This window comes from the organism of the source record quoted next, unplaced genomic scaffold (genome assembly GCF_019419815.1).
Source record: "Pyrus x bretschneideri cultivar Hongxiangsu unplaced genomic scaffold, Pyrus_bretschneideri_v1 Contig8, whole genome shotgun sequence".
NCBI classification, from domain to species: Eukaryota; Viridiplantae; Streptophyta; class Magnoliopsida; order Rosales; family Rosaceae; genus Pyrus; species Pyrus x bretschneideri.
In genome coordinates, this window is record NW_025999820.1 from 9,857,006 (window position 1) to 9,874,285 (window position 17,280).

The window sequence follows — 17,280 nt, forward strand, 5'->3', positions numbered from 1 at the left end:
GCTCGTTTGAAAATTACTTTTAAATGACTAAAAACGCGTATTTAAAAGTACTTCCTTAAACGAAAAGTGAGAACAATACGAAAGGGACTTTTCCCTAAGGCTCTGTAGTCTGGGACCAAAAAAAGGCAATTCCTTCCATATGGTTTTTTTGATTCCCATCCAGGAACTACTTGGCGCATCAAAAAACTAGGTTTACAACAAGTTCACTCTATCCCTTTCCCTCCTAGAATCCAGTTTTCCAGTTAAACATTCATCTGATTCCTTGCCTTTCCTCTCATCAACGGACATTTCCACCCAGTAGAAATACGCTCGAAAAACCGAGAAGACTGAAGTGAGGAGGGCTTAAGAAAACATGGGTTTCCGGTTCTTGTTGTTCTTGTTGCTCTGCGTTACCAGCGAAGGCGTGGTGAGAGGGGTGCTTGGTGCTGGCGGCTTGGCGTGCAACTGGGGAACCCGTTCCACGCACCCGTTGCCTCCTAAGATTGTCGTCAAGCTTTTGAAGGACAATGGCTTCAGCAAGGTGAAGCTGTTCGAAGCTGATGCCGGGGCATTGCAAGCTCTGGGAAGGTCAGGCATCCAGGTTATGGTGGGGATACCTAATGATTTATTGGCACCACTTGCTAGTAGTGTTACTGTCGCTGAGAAATGGGTGTCTCAAAATGTATCTTCCTACATATCTAAAAACGGCGTCGATATAAGGTAAATGACTCAAAATTTTCGTTCGTATTACTCAAAATTGTAAAGGTTTCAGAAAGTACAATATTGGCCCACCCAATATAAGGGAGTCGCACTTTTTGCGTGTGTGGTTCACCTACCGGGCTCAAGAATTTCTCCTATATCAGATATCAAATTAACATCTGAATCTACGCAGGTATGTGGCCGTGGGCAATGAACCTTTCCTCACAGCCTACAAGGACACTTTCTTGCAAACCACGTTTCCAGCACTCCAAAATATTCAAGCAGCCCTCATAAAAGCAGGGCTAGGGAGGCAAGTGAAGGTGACGATTCCCATAAACGCCGACGTTTACCAGACTGACTCCGGCCTTCCCTCCGGAGGCGACTTCCGGTCTGACATCCGCACCCTCATGACGTCCATCATGAAGTTTCTAAGCGACAACAACGGCGTTCTCACCATCAACATCTACCCTTTCCTCAGCCTCCAAGCCGACCCCGATTTTCCGAAAGAATACGCCTTCTTCAACAACACTGCGAAGCCCGTTGTCGATGGCTCGATCTCCTACACCAACGTGCTTGATGCCAACTTCGACACCTGCATTGCCGCCCTCGAAAAGAACGGCTTCTCCAAATTGCCTGTCATTGTTGGAGAAGTCGGATGGCCAACGGATGGTGACCCTAATGCCAACATACAAGACGCCCAGCGGTTCAACCAAGGCCTTCTAAACCGAATCCTTGCTGGACAAGGCACCCCAAAGAGGTCAGCTGCGCCCGACATTTACATATTTGCACTCATAGATGAAGATGCCAAGAGCGTTCAGCCCGGGAATTTCGAGAGGCATTGGGGGATGTTCAATTACGACGGATCACTCAAATACCCGTTGGACATGGGTAGCGGAAAATCTTTGGTTCCGGCGAAAGGGGTGAAGTATTTGCCTAGACAATGGTGCGTAATGTCGCCGGACGCGAGCACTTCCGATCCAAATTTGGCTCAAAGTGTCAACTATGCTTGCTCCCATGCAGATTGCACAAGTCTTGGAAATGGATCTTCTTGTGGAATGCTTGATGCTAAAAGCAATGCCTCTTATGCTTTCAACATGTACTTTCAAACAATGGACCAGCGCAACGATGCCTGCAACTTCTCCGGTCTTTCAGTCATTACAAAGATGGATCCAACTCCGACTCAGAATGGTACGTGCCGGTTCGAGATCATGATTGATCTCGCAAAGTCTCGAACGCGGTCTCCTGCTTCGCCTTCTGCTGGATTGAGAGAGCACAGCTCCTACAAAGTTGTGATGGGGTTACTTGCGCTTGTTCTAGTGTCCACATTGATCATCTAAATTTTCATCACCACTTGTATTGTATATATTTTAAGGGTTCACCACCACTTGTATATATTTTAAGGTTTACTTTGCATTGAATCGATGCTGATTGTTTTTTACCTACATTTGTGTTCTTGTCCATTTTAATCCCCTTCGTATTGAAACGATGTATTTTAAATCAGATTAATTGATTACATTATATGATAGTTGAATTAACGATTGATTTGCTAATCGAACAAGTACGAGAGAATTTTAACAATATTAAAATGGAGGAGAAATTCTTGTATTTTGTCCATATATTTGGGTAACGTGACTATTTGACCACACACACAAAGACCCCTTAACTCTTTTGTGTTTAGTGCACTGTACGGATATCCAAACACAAGATTTTCTCTCGATTGTAAACGTAAGGATAATACATTCGATTACAAAGCAGATTTTCTAAAAGAACAATACTAATTATTGCATGTTGTAACATGTGAACTATTGAGATAAAAGAAATTGTTATTGATGTACAAAGAGAGGTAATGACAATTACAAAGTTACTAAGCATGTAGTTGATTAGGGTTACTCTAAATAAACGTAAAATAACATCAGTTTTCATATCCGAAGCAAAGCCAAGGTTAGACTCCTTTTCTTTTCAACGGCCAAGAAAACACAAAAAATAAGCAACAAAAGGAGACGAAAGGAAAAGACAGAGATGGCCCACGGCAAGCAGAAAACGTGGACACAATCAAGACCGTCGGATTACATTGGTGTGGGTCCCATAAATGATACGCACAGGAATGAAAGAAGAAGAAAGGTACTGAAGGAGGGAAGGCATCCATTTTTACAAATTAAATTTTTGCAATTTAATCCGAAATCAAGGCCGAGTTTCCGCTTTAACCAATAATTAATCCTCATAAACTGAAAATTACTAAAAAGTGATTCAGAATTAAACAAAAAATAATAATTTTTAGATTTTTTTTTTTGCAAATTTATTCGATTGGATTACAGCACCAGAGAAACGAACGAGAGAGAGAGACGATTGGATTACAGCACCAGAGAAACGAACGAGAGAGAGAGAGAGAGAGAGAGAGAGAGAGAGGAGAGAGCTTCCAATTTATTTTCTTTTATGAATATACGTGACTTGCATTCTTTAGATTCACCTTCCCAACTTCGTGCATCCCGTGGCCGACTCAGAATTTTGCAGAGGAATCTTCCCGCTACGTTTTGGGAGTTGGGCATTCCCAAATCGGCAGTTTCTAGGGTTTATGCTGCAATCTCTGTGAATGTTGGGGTTTTGGGTGTGAGGGGCATTTGGGGATCGTTATGTTGTTGTTGAAAAGGCAAGGCGTCGATCGCTTCCTCTTCGCAAGCTCAAAGCACCGACCTTTGCTCCTCCATCGCCGCCAGCAGTATACAGAGGCCATGGCGGCTGCTTTTTTGTTTAGCCATAGTGGATGCAGAGGGTTTCAAACCCAAGCTCAATGGACGCCTTCCCATTTTTCTGCGGGCCATTCTTGCAAGTTTGCGAATTTTCCCGGGAAAGCTGGAAAATTTCCTGGGAAAGTTGGGATTTTTCCTGGGAATCTGAGGAATACAAGCATTGGGTGCAATTTTGTTGTGAAGGGGTGCTTACAATCTCAGCATCATCCCCACAATCAGTCTCATAGCAATAGCATTAAGCGTCATCCCAATGCTCAGTTGGTTCGTGATCTTGAGCTGGACCTCCGCAGCTCGGATACCGTTGGATTGACCTCCACAAATGGTTGCCAGGAGCGCGGAGGCCGGGCTGGAATCCCACACCATCCTTTGCCCGGTGATAAAATCGTTGTCGCGGTCGATGTGGACGAGGGTAATGTATATACATTGATTCTCATTTTCTGTTACGATTATTTTGTTGTCTTTTATATTTGCCAACTTGGGTTTGTGTTGATTTAACCAAAACGAGAGTTTGGAACTGTTTTTAGCTGATACATGGTTATTTTGTCCGAATGCTGTTTTTTATGAGCAGTATTGGGAAACTTTGTCTCAGCTCTCAACAGCTTTATTGCTGATCGTTACTCGTCCCACCATTCAGTTTCGGAGTACCATGTGTATGAGTTCTTCAAGGTATTACCTGCCAACTAGTTGAGTCAATGAGTCTAGATTGCTACATATATAGAGTCATGCAATTGTGGTTGTTGGTTTGCTTGCTTGTTTGCCATATTTTGGCATTGCAAGTTGGTATGACTCAACATTTCAAATGTTTTTAGCATTTTTCATATAATAGCGAACCTGTGAGTTGTCTACGAGTATGCTCGTAGTAGTTGGCGGTTTACTTTGTATTCTCGACTTGCAGTCAATATTACATTGTGAACTGTGATTTATATTTCAGACGTTTCTTGTGTTGGAATATAGTAATATTTGCTTGCCTCATCCATTCCTCGCTCTGTTTGATTGAGTTGAGTTGAGTTGAGTTGTTACTCCAGAAATCCGAGTTCTTTAGTCTGTGGTTTAAGGTGCCAGTTCTCTTTGGTAGCAGGCTTCACGGATATATTTTTACATTTTCTGTTACCCTTTCCCTTGATACGCTTTCTTGGGAGAATATTTACATTTCCTTGAACATATCCTGATGCATCAAATTTCTTTTCTGTTACAGATATGGAACTGTTCACGTGATGAAGGTACTATAAATGTGTCCATCTTTGCATTAAATCACCAGATTCTTTTGGTTTCATGGTCAAATTTTTAATTCAGACATTTGATAAATGTTTTGAGATTGCTGCTTAAAATTTTACTTGCACTTTTTTTCCTGCCATATCTTTTTTCCTTTCTTTAAAGCATAGTCACGATTGGTTACCTAATTCGTTTTGACAGCCGATAATCGTGTTCACGAATTCTTTAAAACATCATATTTCAAGACCGGGATCCATCCACTCCCAGGTGCTCAGGAGACGATTCATAAGTTGTCAGATTTCTGTGACCTATCGGTTGTGACGTATGTACAATTAGCTGAGACCATTTTATTATTATGGTTATCAGAGCATTTAGTAACTTGGTCTTTTGGCATCTGTGCTAATAGGTCTCGGCAGAATATAATTAAGGACCACACTCTTCAATGGATCGAACAACATTTTTCAGGGCTGTTTCAGGAGATTCACTTTGGCAACCACTGGGCTTTGCATGGAGAGTCCAGGCCTAAGTCAGAAATATGCAGGTATGTCCATGAACAACTTCAGATAGTTACGAAGATGTTATGTATTTGAAACTTCTCAGTATGCATCTTTTGAAGCATTTTTCCTTCAGTTTTTAGAACCTATAAATCTGATTTTCAAGTTTCCTGTTCCAATCATGATGCATGTTTACCTGCTTGTTGGTTTTGTCGACTACTATCTCCTCATAGGACTCAAGCATTGTCCTACTATACATTGTATAGCGACTCTCTGTTCTGATGACATGTACTTGCCAGGTCCCTGGGAGCAAAGGTTCTAATCGATGACAATCCAAGATATGCACTTGAATGTGCCGAGGTGGGGATCAGGGTTCTACTTTTTGATTATGAGAACTCATATCCCTGGTGCAAGACCGAGTCTATTGATCAACACCCCCTGGTTACCAAGGTTCATAACTGGGAAGCAGTCGAGAAGCAGCTGATGACCATAAACAGCATAATTTCGTAGTTTTTCTTACAACCCATTACAAGATTGACCGCCAATTTGTCAAGATATGTTGAGAACACGGAGTCCTTCAGAAGGATGCTACCGAAATATCGTGGATGACGAAACTCTAGTCTTTAGAGACCGGACCAAATAGGGTTGTCCGGTGACAGTTTTAGTAGGACAATGGTGAGAAGTGATAATATCATATCATTACCCCAACTTCTGGCAACTAGGTGTCAGATTTCTGAAAGCCAACCCTGGATTGGGTTTGGTTTCTATTCCTTTTTCTCCTTATTATTCATTTAGAAGAGAATGAGGTAAAAGGAAAATTCCCAAGTTGTAAATATGGAGGATGACGAAAATTCGTGAATAATCCAAAATTTTCCATTGTTTAACTGTGTGACCTTGTTTTATTCTTTAGGTATGCTAGTTGTTTTGTATTTGCCATTACTGCTGCTAGGGGTGGGTTTGAAAAACCGAAAATAAAAAAAAACTGAACCGATTGAAACCGAACCCAACCGAACCCACCCCTAACGGTAGCTGTAGTTTATTAGTAGAACGACGGATATGTTAGATTTTGCTCTAACCCTAAAATTTTGTTTTTGACAACCATGAAAATGCCTACACACTGCGTTGAACTTATGAATTAGTTGTTTCTCAATTTTGTTGCACAAGCTTGTCCAGCATTAAAGTTCGTTTGAACCTGGCATGATAACCGGCTCAATTCGATGTAATCACAAAGCATTCCTGGAGAACTCAAGTATTTGAGTTTTGATCTGATAAACTGTGTCAAATTCATTGTTCGCATCGTTATTTTTCTTACACCAAGTAGGAACAGTAAGCCCCTCCCATTTGCAAACGCCATTTTCCGCGACTTAAGAAAAAAAAAGGCACTGCAAACATCTCACTGGAGCCGTGTCACATAATTTACATCAAACACTTCCTTTCAAATATCTGTGCTCCCTTGCGCCCGAGCGATACCAGGCAGTAGCGCATCGAGTTTCAAGTTGGGTCAGTCGATATTTGTCAGGAAGGACGAAGGGAGATAGTTCGGATCACTCGATCTTCTCGATTAACTTGATTCCATATGCTTGTAGCATATCCATTGCTACAACAGCACAAAAATTCACCAGTTATGTTGCGGACAACCAAATTTCATGTCGAAAAGGGTAAATCATGAAGAATAAGAGCAAGTGGTTACCTGGGACGTATACTTCTGGTTCGATAGGTCTCAAGACGCCTCTGGTTTTGATCTTGTTTCCAAGTAAGAGCTGCAAGGAAGTAAATTTGGTTAGGGATTTATCTCACTGCATACTATAGAAGATCATAGAAACGTGTAGCAAGTACCAGAGCTCCAATGGCTGCCGGTACTCCAACAGTGGACGCCATGGCGGTGATCATTTTACCACTCTTCATTTTCCCGAATTCCAGTAGGGTGCCTGTATGCTTCTCTCGAAGTCCATCCGGGAACTCAACCTCCACTTCATGATGCAAAAGCACCATATCCTGACCACAAATCACACAGGTTATGCATAATTTTGGTGTAAAATGACTTGGCTATCATAACGCTGTTTCACTTGTCTCGCAAGTAACCTACCTGTTCTGTGCTGGAGTATGCTAATCTCTCTTCCATCCGAAGACAAACAACGTCAAATGCGCTTTTGCAAGAGGCCGGGATCTCTTTCTGCTCGTGAAGTCCCAGAAATCTGTTCCACAATGGAGAACAAACCGATACATTTCAGTATTACTCTGTCTAGAAAATACGAGCACACAAGAAGAATGGAAGGAAAAGGGGTAAGAGGTGCAATGTGCATACACGATAGTCTTAGCTGCCCTCACAGCAGCTCCTTGCTCTTTGCAGTATCCGAGCGTGACAATCCTTTCGGGGATGATTTTCTCTCCGATCAGAGGTCTGTCCAGATCTTCAGTTTTCATTTTGAGGAGTTCAGACAAAAATTTCCTGAATGTGGGTCTCTTTGCATCCTTAAGAAACGGATGAGGTTCCGATTCGAATAAACCAATTCTTGAAAGCGTTCCCATTATTTCTCCAAACCCTACGGAAAATAGAATTCAAGTCAGAATCTAAGCATTAACTTAACCTGGAAACCAAGCAATGTCATACCTTCATATCGAAGAGTTCCACGAAAGACTGTTGATGCTTCATGTCCTATTCCATACAAGTCCCCATAAACTAGGGAGTTACGATTTGGAAGGCATTCTAACGAGAAAGCTGGAAGGTCTGGAACCCGATATTTCGCAGCTGAATCATAAAGATCCTTCCCTGCAATTTTGTGCCATAAAGATAAAAGTGAAAAAGTGCAGAATGACTCGTGTTCATTATGATAATCAAAATAGCTCATCACTGACAACGTACCATCAACTTCTACAATTTTGCCGTTAGATTTGTACGTGGCAGGATTACGTCCAGATTGAATAGCTGCTGCAGGACTCCAACTGAAATGATAGGTTAATAGAAGTTAGAAGTAAAACTATACACAATAGATATAATTGAGGAGGGTATCCAATCCGAGTTACCTGAATTTATATGCTAACGGATTGTTTGCTGCAGCTGGGGATGGCAGTCCACCACAGTAAGAAGTGAAAGACCTTATTTTCCCCTTCCGAAAGTGTGCTTGGTTGATCATCTTCATCGCCATCATATGATCTGAAGTCGGACGAAATCAAAATAGTAATTGCATTACTAATAGGCCAAAGTTTTTTCAATCACAAGGACTAGTTTCAATAGTTCTCTTTTTCGTCATTTGAAAGCATTTCTGGTTATTCTAAAAGCACTTCCGGACATAAGCCATTACCTATCCCAGGGTCCAAGCCCATCTCACCAAGAATCGTAATACCAGCACTCTTTGCCTTCTCATCCAGTTTTGACATGGATTCATCAACATAGCTAGCAGTGACAAGATGCTTTTTAAGCTGAATGAAGACACAAAACCTTTTTCCTTAGCTAAAGGAAGGAAGGCAGAAAAAGTAAAGAACGAAAAACAAAGAAAATATAACAGTGAGGCAACGTGAAGTACCTCAATACATGCATTTGCTACAGTAACGTGGCAAAAAGCCGGCAGTAAACTTATAACAAGTTCAGCCTGCATGAGGGAAACGAAGAACACCAAAAAGATAAGACTGCGATTGAAGCTTTGCAAGTTTTGAACACCGAAAATGGTAGACATCTAAGTTAAACAAATCATTTTGATCATCTGTGATATAGCTGCTAGGCATTCGAGTTCTCTGAAATTCAAAAACTGCTCAGAAAAGTCATTACCTCCGATATATACCTATGCAGACTGCCGGTGTCAGAAATATCAAGTTGAACTGCTGTTGTATTTGGAATACCTTCAGTGATCTGCTCCAAAATTTCAGCATCAAAATGTTCAAATGCAAAAAAATGAGACGAATACATAAAAGTTTGCACATCATTCTTGGAATGAAAAAATATACATCATGATGGAATTGAAAGCAGGTTTTTGAAATATATGATTTTCTGCAGCCATACCTCTTCAGCATCCTTTAGGTAGAGAGATGCAACAGTAACTTGCACATCATTAATCTCTTCGAATTCATCTTCAAAGCATGTTTTGTACCATTCGTGGGATGACATTCCGCTAATTGATGCTAACATCTCAGCAGCTGGCTGGCAGACCCGGCCTGCTCCAATAATCAGAACCCCAGCCTTTCTTTTCGTGTCATTTCCCTTTTTAGTGGGACTGTGCTGGACTTCACCAAAACTCAGAGAAATCTTATTTTTCTCTTGCTTTAAGTCATGATTTTCGTTTGAATTTGCTAGAGAAGTTAAAGAGTCGATAATTTGATCAAGAACTGCTCTGTCATCTGCACCCACCTGTCCGTAACAACGAGTTCATGCTATGAAATTTGACGTAAAGATAACTTGTACTCGAAGATACCAAAGTGAAAACCTCTTCGATGACCAAACTGGCTAGAGGTCTACTTACTTCAAGTTCGGAGAATGATAGAGAATTCGAACATTGACCCACGTCACACTTAACCAAATGAAAGGAGCCGCCTGCAGCTTCAATGATATCTAAGGCCTCATTTATCAGAAACTGATCAAATAGGTGACCACTGAGAGATACCTGTGATTTAAAATGAAACTCAGCATATATGGCATGATAAGCGGAGAAATTTCCGAAATTGTTAATAGAAATAGAGAAACTTACTGATATGTTGTAGTTCATGTAGTTGTGATTAGCAAGATTCTTTGATATTTCTCTGCAAATCAAAAAGAGATTATATGCTTATCGTAACACCAAAGAACAAGAGGCAAGTATATATGTGAAATGAAAGCGCAACTTACTCTGAGTCTGACTTTCTCATACGCGGAATATATTCATACAATGAGGTAAGTGCTCCTCCATGGGTTATGCAAGCTCTCCTTAAATGTGAGGGCAACTTTGTAATGTCTTTTGTAGAAGCCAAATTACCAACAAAATTGGACAATATAGTCTCCAAAATGTTTCGAAGCCTTCCCAAAATTAAAGAAATGTTTTATCAAACCATGAGAAGTATAATCTCTGGCAGTAGACGATCCTAGAATTACTGCATTTATTGAAAAAGAAGGCAGGGATGAAAGTAGTGCACCTCTTTTGCAAATTCTGTCGGAAGAATGTCCACAGCTTGACATATCACACCAGCGCCGTCCATGTCACGATGGTAAGAATTAGTCACAGGATCGTATCTGCAAACCATGATACCGAAAGAACTGTTATTTTCAAAGCTGCAAATGCTATGTTGCGAGCAAGAAAATGCATTTTGAGGTTGTGTTTATGCATGAATCTACGGAGTTTATGACTTATACCTGAAGAAAGGTGAGTCAATTGATGTGGTTTGGTTGACAAATTCTATTGACCCCATTATGTCACAAGTTATGTCAGCGATTCCAACAAGCACACTTCCGTTCTTTGTTAGATCTTGAACCTGCTTAGTACTCAATAAGCGCGGAAATCGTTTCTCCCAATACATGCAATTCACTGCAAGGTGAAAAGAACATAAAGAGTAAATTTTGTCTTTTTAAAATCTAATGGGATGAGAGGATGAAATGGATAACGATAATTGAGAACCAAAGGTTTCGAAAATCCTTAAGTTAAAATCCAAGGCATTCATTTAATGACATTAACTCTACTGATTTGTCTAAAAAATTGATAGAAGAGTGTAAAGCATACCGATTACAGATGCATATGGGGCTATTTTTTCATGGAAAACAGGGTTGTAGTGTTCTGGATGCGCATAGTAGTCAGCCTGAAAAATGCAGACGTTTTGAGTTAGTATATTCTGTTATACGATGGCGAAAAACAAGACGTGAGGAATGAAGAATTAAAAGATGACTATGAGATCAGGGCTTACTTTGTCAAATTCTCTTGTTGGATCTTCGTGGTCAACCATGTTTTTACTAGTCACAACACAACCGTATACTTGGAAGATCCTTTTCGATTTTCGAGTAGTTTGAGCAGCATCCTTGGCCTAATCGGTAAAAAAAAGAATGAAAACCTAACAGAAAGAAGGGCGACATCTATTTGTACAGAGCTGTTTCCACCTAAACTTTATGTCTCTCGAGTCGATAAGAACCAAATTAGAAGTGCATTTTCCCTTCTATTATTGTTATCTTACAAGACCAAGTTGGAACCACATTTACTATACTAGTTTTACTACTTACCACCCCAAATAGCGCCGGAAGTTCGCTTGGTTCCACAAAAGTATGAGGAAGAAGCTTAAATATCTCTTGTGCACCAGAAGAAACTACAGGAAATAAAATTACATAAGATATATTTTGCCATTAATTGTTAAAGAAATTTAAGCTTCGTAAGAACAAGCAATGTACCATTTCCTGAACCGGTGAAAACGAAGACAAGAGGACAGATCCCTGATGGCAGTCCGAGAGTTGCTATCTCTTCGCCCACAGAAATTACAGCTGCCTTGGCAGCAGCCAAGGATGGATACATATAAGATGCACCCAACGATAGGAACGGTGTCGAATATCCAAGACTTAGGTACCCTTGACATATTAAAACAAAGTGAGAAAAAACCTGACATCCAAAGTACCCAAAAGTACACAAGAGATGCACACATTAACATAGCTAAACGTAAACGAATACGAAACTTCCAGCTCATGCTCTATTTCGCACTTAAAAATTGCCATAGCAGATGAATTTAAAACATCTCAGATATTGTGTGAATTGGAACATACTCTGTCCTAAACCGAGCAAGAAGTCGATAAATCCTGCTCTACCAGCATACTTTCCGAATGCAAGTAATCTATTCGCATGATCCCCGACGATAAGCTCGTAATCATAGAGCGACACTCTTTCTGCTAGGATCTGCACACCACACAGAGAATGATAAATTGATAACGAAGAAAACCAAGTATTAAAAATCGATGCACTGCTCGAAAACATACGAAAATAAAACAAGACCTTATCCAAGAGTGGCATGTTTTCCTTCTGAGCCTTATGAGTATGCGAAAAAAACGCATAAGCTCTATCCGGCAGAATCATCTCCAGCTGCACCAAATCCAAAAAATTGTATCAAAATTTGTGATCAATCGACAAACTTTCTCTTTACAAGGCGATATTCTAAACTATTCTGTTTACGTCTGCAAATCAATTGACAAACTTGATGGTACATAAAACGAACGAAAAATTAGTACCTTTGGCTGTTTGATGCCGAGGATCAAACCACATTGTGACAAATCCTCAGAGATTTCACATCCAACATCTTCATACATTGCATCATGATGAATTCTCTTCGTCGAGGGCTGCAGTATGATCCGAGAAACTCCGGTTTTATCTCTCCCGCTGTGGAGCAGCCGAGCGCAGTGAGACGGCGTCAGAGGCGCTCTTCTCTCCCACTTGTTCACAGACTCGGCCAAAATCCCCACCACCCCATTTCCAATCATTGTAATCTTTATAAAAAACCGAAACCGAAACCAAAACCAGAATCTACACGAACACCAAATTATTTCAATAATTCAACTCTGGAAACTGGAAAATTTTCAAACAAACCAAACGCAATGACCAAATCGACGAAAACAAAAAAACACAGTGATCAAAATCGAAATCGAGACGAAACACAGCGATCAGAAACGCATTTTTACCAGACGAAAAATGTGTTTAAGTTGTTGAATTTTTGTATGATCGTTTTGTTGGTGTAGGTAATTAGGTAGGCAAGTTTGAGAGATAAAATGAAGAGAGAGAAAGTGATAAGTGAGCACAGGCAGCTAGGCTGATGATATTGATATGGGAAGCTGGTGCTTTTATTTCTGTCGCATGCATGTGATAATTCACGTGAGCGAGTCAGCAACCGAGTCGTGACTCAGCCATGCCCATGATCAACTGTGACACGCACCTTATAGTATATTAGAGAAAAAGGACAAACTACTGTTTTGATCCGAGTAATGGCATGGGTTTCGGGGCTTCAAGTAGGTCCATGATCCCACCAGATCACGCCACGTGGCGTAACGGTCAAACTACGGTGACGTAACGGACTTCCACTTCTTTGCCGGTTGGGACAAGTTACCATGTATTTAGTGCTTTTCGCACTCGTACCACTCTCTCTCTCTCTGTCTCCCTCATCAAAATTATCAAACTTATCACGTATTTGAGTGCTTTTCGCACTCGGACGACTCTGTCTCTCTCTCACTCATCAAAATTATCAAGTTACCATGTATGCATTATTGGACGGACCATGGTTTCTAATTTATTTGTCATAATATGATATGAGCGATATAATTGATATTTTGTTTTAAAATAATATAATAATTAATTCTCATAAGAGTTTGTTAGAAACAATGTGACAATTACGTTAAGAACTTCTCCAAAATGTTACTTACTCTTTAATTGGTACTAATAACTAATTGTTGGTCCTTTTAGGTGTTCAATCAGATGAGCAATATTGGTTTTCATTCAATTGACAAATCAGGATAGGATTTTTTTTTTTTTAAATGTAAACTTTTATATAAATAATTTTTTTTTTTTGCATATGATCTAATATTTTAGTGAATCAAGTATTGAATTTCCACCTATGCGTCTTGGATTTGAAACTCTCATATCTTTTAATTTATTGTAATAATTTTGAAATCTTTTCTCTCTCTTTAATAATGATAATTTAAAAATAATAATAATAAACAAGAAGGATGACATAAGAAAACTTACCAACACTCATATCGGAAAATTTTTAGGTGTACCGGGTACACCAAATTTTTTTGGTGTACCCTCACTCATTAGAATTTTTTTGGTGTACAAAAAGTGAGGGTGCACCAAATTTTTTTGGTGTACCCTCACCATTATGAGTGAGGGTACACCAAAAAAATTTGGTGTGCCGGGTACACCGAAAAATTACTCCACTCATATCTTCTAATTTATTATAATAATTTTGAAATCTTTTCTCTCTCTTTAATAATGATAATTTAAAAATAATTATAGTAAACAAGAAGGATGACATAAGAAAACTTACCATGGTAAGGATAGTGTGATTATAAATGCACAACAAAAGTTTATCCGCACACTCAAAGTTTAATATTTAATTATTCACGCACTTATCTTCAAGAATAAAAATTCTTTAAACAATTGGATACTAGCAACTGTTTGTAAACACTAACAAGTACTTATCATATCATGAATTACTAGATGACACGTGTTAATAACTTTATACATTGATTTATAATATAAATAATTTAAATGATAAGCACGAAATTATATAATAAGTCACAAAATGTTTTGAAGACGAATTTCTTCACCATTTTGGAGTCTAATTAAGTATTGTTCAATTCCTTATACACAACTAATAATACAAAGGAACTCAAACATTAATTAATGAAGTCCACACACATGGCTAGTAAGAAATTATTCAGAGATGGATATTTCTACAGTAGTGAATCGCGTTGCGAATGGAAGTGAGTGGTTGCTTGTGCACCTATCATAAAGCAATCACCCTCGTTTTGTTTTTTTTTTCCATTGGTTTATTCAATCCGAAGAGAATCGTGTTGCGAATGGATGTGAGTGGTTGCTTGCGCGCCTCTCATAAAGCAACCACCCTCGTTTTGTTTTTCTCCATTGGAAGTGAGTGGTTGCTCGTGCGCCTCTCATAAAGCAACCACCTTTGTTTTGTTTTTCTCCGTTGGTTTATTCAATCAAAAGAGAATCGCGTTGCGAATGGAAGTGAGTGGTTGCTCGTGCGCCTCTCATAAAGCAACCACCCTCGTTTTGTTGTTCTCCATTGGTTTATTCAATCCGAAGATTAGAAAAACGTGGGACGAGAGTTTAGGCAGAAAATGTGAGTATAGAAGTCACTTCTTTATCAATATGCCTCCAGTTTGGATGATCCGCTGGCTCCGAGTACAAGGGAAGACATCGCTCTTGACGATCACGATGGACGATATCCGAGGTTTAAGGCAAACGAGGTCTCTTTCCAACATTACTGGCTGATCCCAAAGACAAGGAAACCAATTCGTCTCGGTTACGGATTAGGTGGATCCTGCAACTCTTGAAGCCTTAGCAGAACCATTCTTACACATCCCAGATTGCTCATATAATTGGTATGCACACAGATTCCGTACAGGAAAAACAAATCTCAGAACGGAACGTAAACCATGCAAGCACATGTCTCCCCATGAGATTGAAAGAGAAACCACAAAATCACAGCCGCTCTAAGTTCAAAAACAGATAAACATGATGGAGCTCCAGCCTTATCCCCCACATTTATAAAATTAATCCACTATACACACAATGGGATTGCACCAACACTCTGAAGACAAGGGAAGCAGTTCGTCTTGGTTGAGCAATAGACTCTGCACCCTGCAACTTTTAACGCGTGAGCCTTCGAGGAATTGAAATATAACTTGACATATATCTCTCTGCTGCTCGTCTAAATCCACTAACTTGAGCCACACATGAGTTGCCTCAATGTTATACTTGAAATTAGGATAGAAGTCTTTTTCCCGTTGACGAGTACATATGGATCATAAGGAGTCGGTGCTTCAACAACAATACATAGAACCAATCTGGACGTCTCATCTTGTAAATTTAGAAGAATTTCAAAACAAAATTCACTGCCTCTAACAGCTTCTTCCTTTTCATTTTCTGATGGAAGTTCAAATGTTGTTGGATGTTTAGAGGTATAGCATAACCACTTCGGAATTTCAGTGCCTCGAAGAATAATTTCCAATCCAGAGTGCCAAAGAGATTCCTACAATATTAAATAATGTATAGATAACTAATACTAACAGTCTGTGATCTGAGGTTTCAAGTATCAACAAATTAATTTCAAGATAAATTAAGAAGAGAGAGGAACCTGATTCAACAAATTATTTCCAACTTTTTCACCTCATCGCCGCTTAGTCTAAAGCAATTAGTCAAGTTCAGACACTCGAGCATCGGGGGCAGTTTTGAAATTTTCTCCAATGATGTGCAATTATCTAGATCTAAGTGAATTAGTTTTGGTGGAAGCACTTGCGGAATTTCCCGAAGCCTTATGCAACTAATCAATCTAAGTTGCTTCAAGTTGACAAATTTGCTAATGCAATCCGGAAGGCTAACAAAATTGTTTCTCGACAGATCAAGTCTTGTTAATGTGGACCAGCAATCAAGAGGCACAAGGAAATCACTTTCTGATAAACTGCATCCGTCAAGATCAAGATAGTGTAGGTTGGGAAAGAAGAATGTGATACACTTGTCATCTACAATATCCAAATCAGTTGTGCTCAGTTTTGGGCGCCCACACACACACACACACACACATATATATATATATATATATGTATTTGTAAGGTTCTCACAACCATCTGCATCCAAGCTTTTAAGCCTAGTAAGGTAAGCAATTGATGAAGGCAGTTCTCTTATACCACTTTTTTGTATGTCCGATAAAACTAGGGATTCCATCTTGTCCTCTATTTCAGGGAAACTCTCCAGACTTGTGCAACCACAAAGAGAAAGCATTTCAAGGGATCTCAATCCAAGTCTTGTTACAAACCTCGTAAGCTTAGAGCGACTGCGAAGATTCAAGTCAACAGGTTTATCAAGGAATCCAACAGAATCATCAACTTCAACCAAACTTTTACACTCCCTCAGATCCAAGTGCTTTATGTTTGGGCTTCCGGATAAGTTGGGGATTTTTTTTCCAAGAATTCACAACCACTTAAATTTATTAATGTAAGATTTTCCAAATTCTGTGAAACTAAAACAAAAAATAAAACAAAAAGTCACATGCTTTAATAATAATGAAAAACTTTGAAAAAATTATTTTGAAGTACGTACCTTAGGGGGGGGGTGTGTAGTCAAACTCGGATTTGAGAGGATTTTAAAAGACTTTAAAATCCTAGTGTAGTCAATTAAAGGATTTTAGAATCTATTCAAATCTAGGTGTAGTCAATTAAAAGATTTTAAAATCTATTTAAATTTAGGTGTAGTCAATTAAAAGATTTTAAAGTATTTTAAAATCCATCCAAATCTAAGTGTATTAAAAAAATTAAGATTTTGGAGGATTTCAATAAGTTGTGGATTTTGTGGGATTTGAGAGTAAAAAGTATATATAACCAAGAGTAAAAAGAATCCAACCTCACCCCCTAAGATTTCAAATCCTTCCTCCACAATCCACCACAATCCATTCAAATTCTATAAAATCCCTATGAATTTTGTATG

At 39.3% G+C, this 17,280-nt stretch overlaps 3 protein-coding genes across 5 annotated transcripts; 2 read left to right on the forward strand and 1 right to left on the reverse strand.

The window, feature by feature from the left end:
- Positions 1 to 320: 320 nt before the first annotated feature.
- On the forward strand, positions 321 to 2,120 carry LOC103959119 (glucan endo-1,3-beta-glucosidase 5). Its single transcript, XM_009371464.3, has 2 exons — positions 321 to 699; positions 872 to 2,120. The coding sequence occupies exons 1-2, from the start codon at positions 353 to 355 to the stop codon at positions 2,013 to 2,015; spliced, it is 1,491 nt and encodes a 496-aa protein (XP_009369739.1). The 5' UTR covers positions 321 to 352; the 3' UTR covers positions 2,016 to 2,120.
- Positions 2,121 to 2,961: 841 nt separating this feature from the next.
- Positions 2,962 to 6,015, forward strand: LOC103959118. Of its 3 annotated transcripts, XM_009371463.3 has the most exons (6): positions 2,990 to 3,834; positions 3,994 to 4,091; positions 4,621 to 4,645; positions 4,839 to 4,959; positions 5,044 to 5,178; positions 5,431 to 6,015. In XM_009371463.3, the coding sequence occupies exons 1-6, from the start codon at positions 3,309 to 3,311 to the stop codon at positions 5,639 to 5,641; spliced, it is 1,116 nt and encodes a 371-aa protein (XP_009369738.1). In that variant the 5' UTR covers positions 2,990 to 3,308; the 3' UTR covers positions 5,642 to 6,015. The 3 variants fall into 3 exon arrangements, with proteins under 3 accessions (XP_048431399.1, XP_048431398.1, XP_009369738.1); XM_048575441.1 differs by having other exon boundaries at positions 2,977 to 3,834; positions 4,839 to 5,178; XM_048575442.1 differs by lacking the exon at positions 3,994 to 4,091 and having other exon boundaries at positions 2,962 to 3,839; positions 4,839 to 5,178.
- Positions 6,016 to 6,364: 349 nt separating this feature from the next.
- On the reverse strand, positions 6,365 to 12,864 carry LOC103959117 (alpha-aminoadipic semialdehyde synthase). Its single transcript, XM_009371461.3, is given in 25 exon segments — positions 6,365 to 6,728; positions 6,822 to 6,891; positions 6,968 to 7,126; positions 7,218 to 7,326; positions 7,437 to 7,674; positions 7,743 to 7,901; positions 7,995 to 8,074; positions 8,156 to 8,285; positions 8,434 to 8,551; positions 8,656 to 8,721; positions 8,898 to 8,978; positions 9,129 to 9,473; positions 9,586 to 9,726; positions 9,811 to 9,862; positions 9,948 to 10,093; positions 10,095 to 10,115; positions 10,232 to 10,328; positions 10,449 to 10,620; positions 10,813 to 10,888; positions 10,994 to 11,110; positions 11,304 to 11,386; positions 11,469 to 11,642; positions 11,835 to 11,964; positions 12,061 to 12,147; positions 12,294 to 12,864. Coding segments are annotated over 25 exon segments (3,153 nt in total). The 5' UTR covers positions 12,543 to 12,864; the 3' UTR covers positions 6,365 to 6,675.
- Positions 12,865 to 17,280: the final 4,416 nt, after the last annotated feature.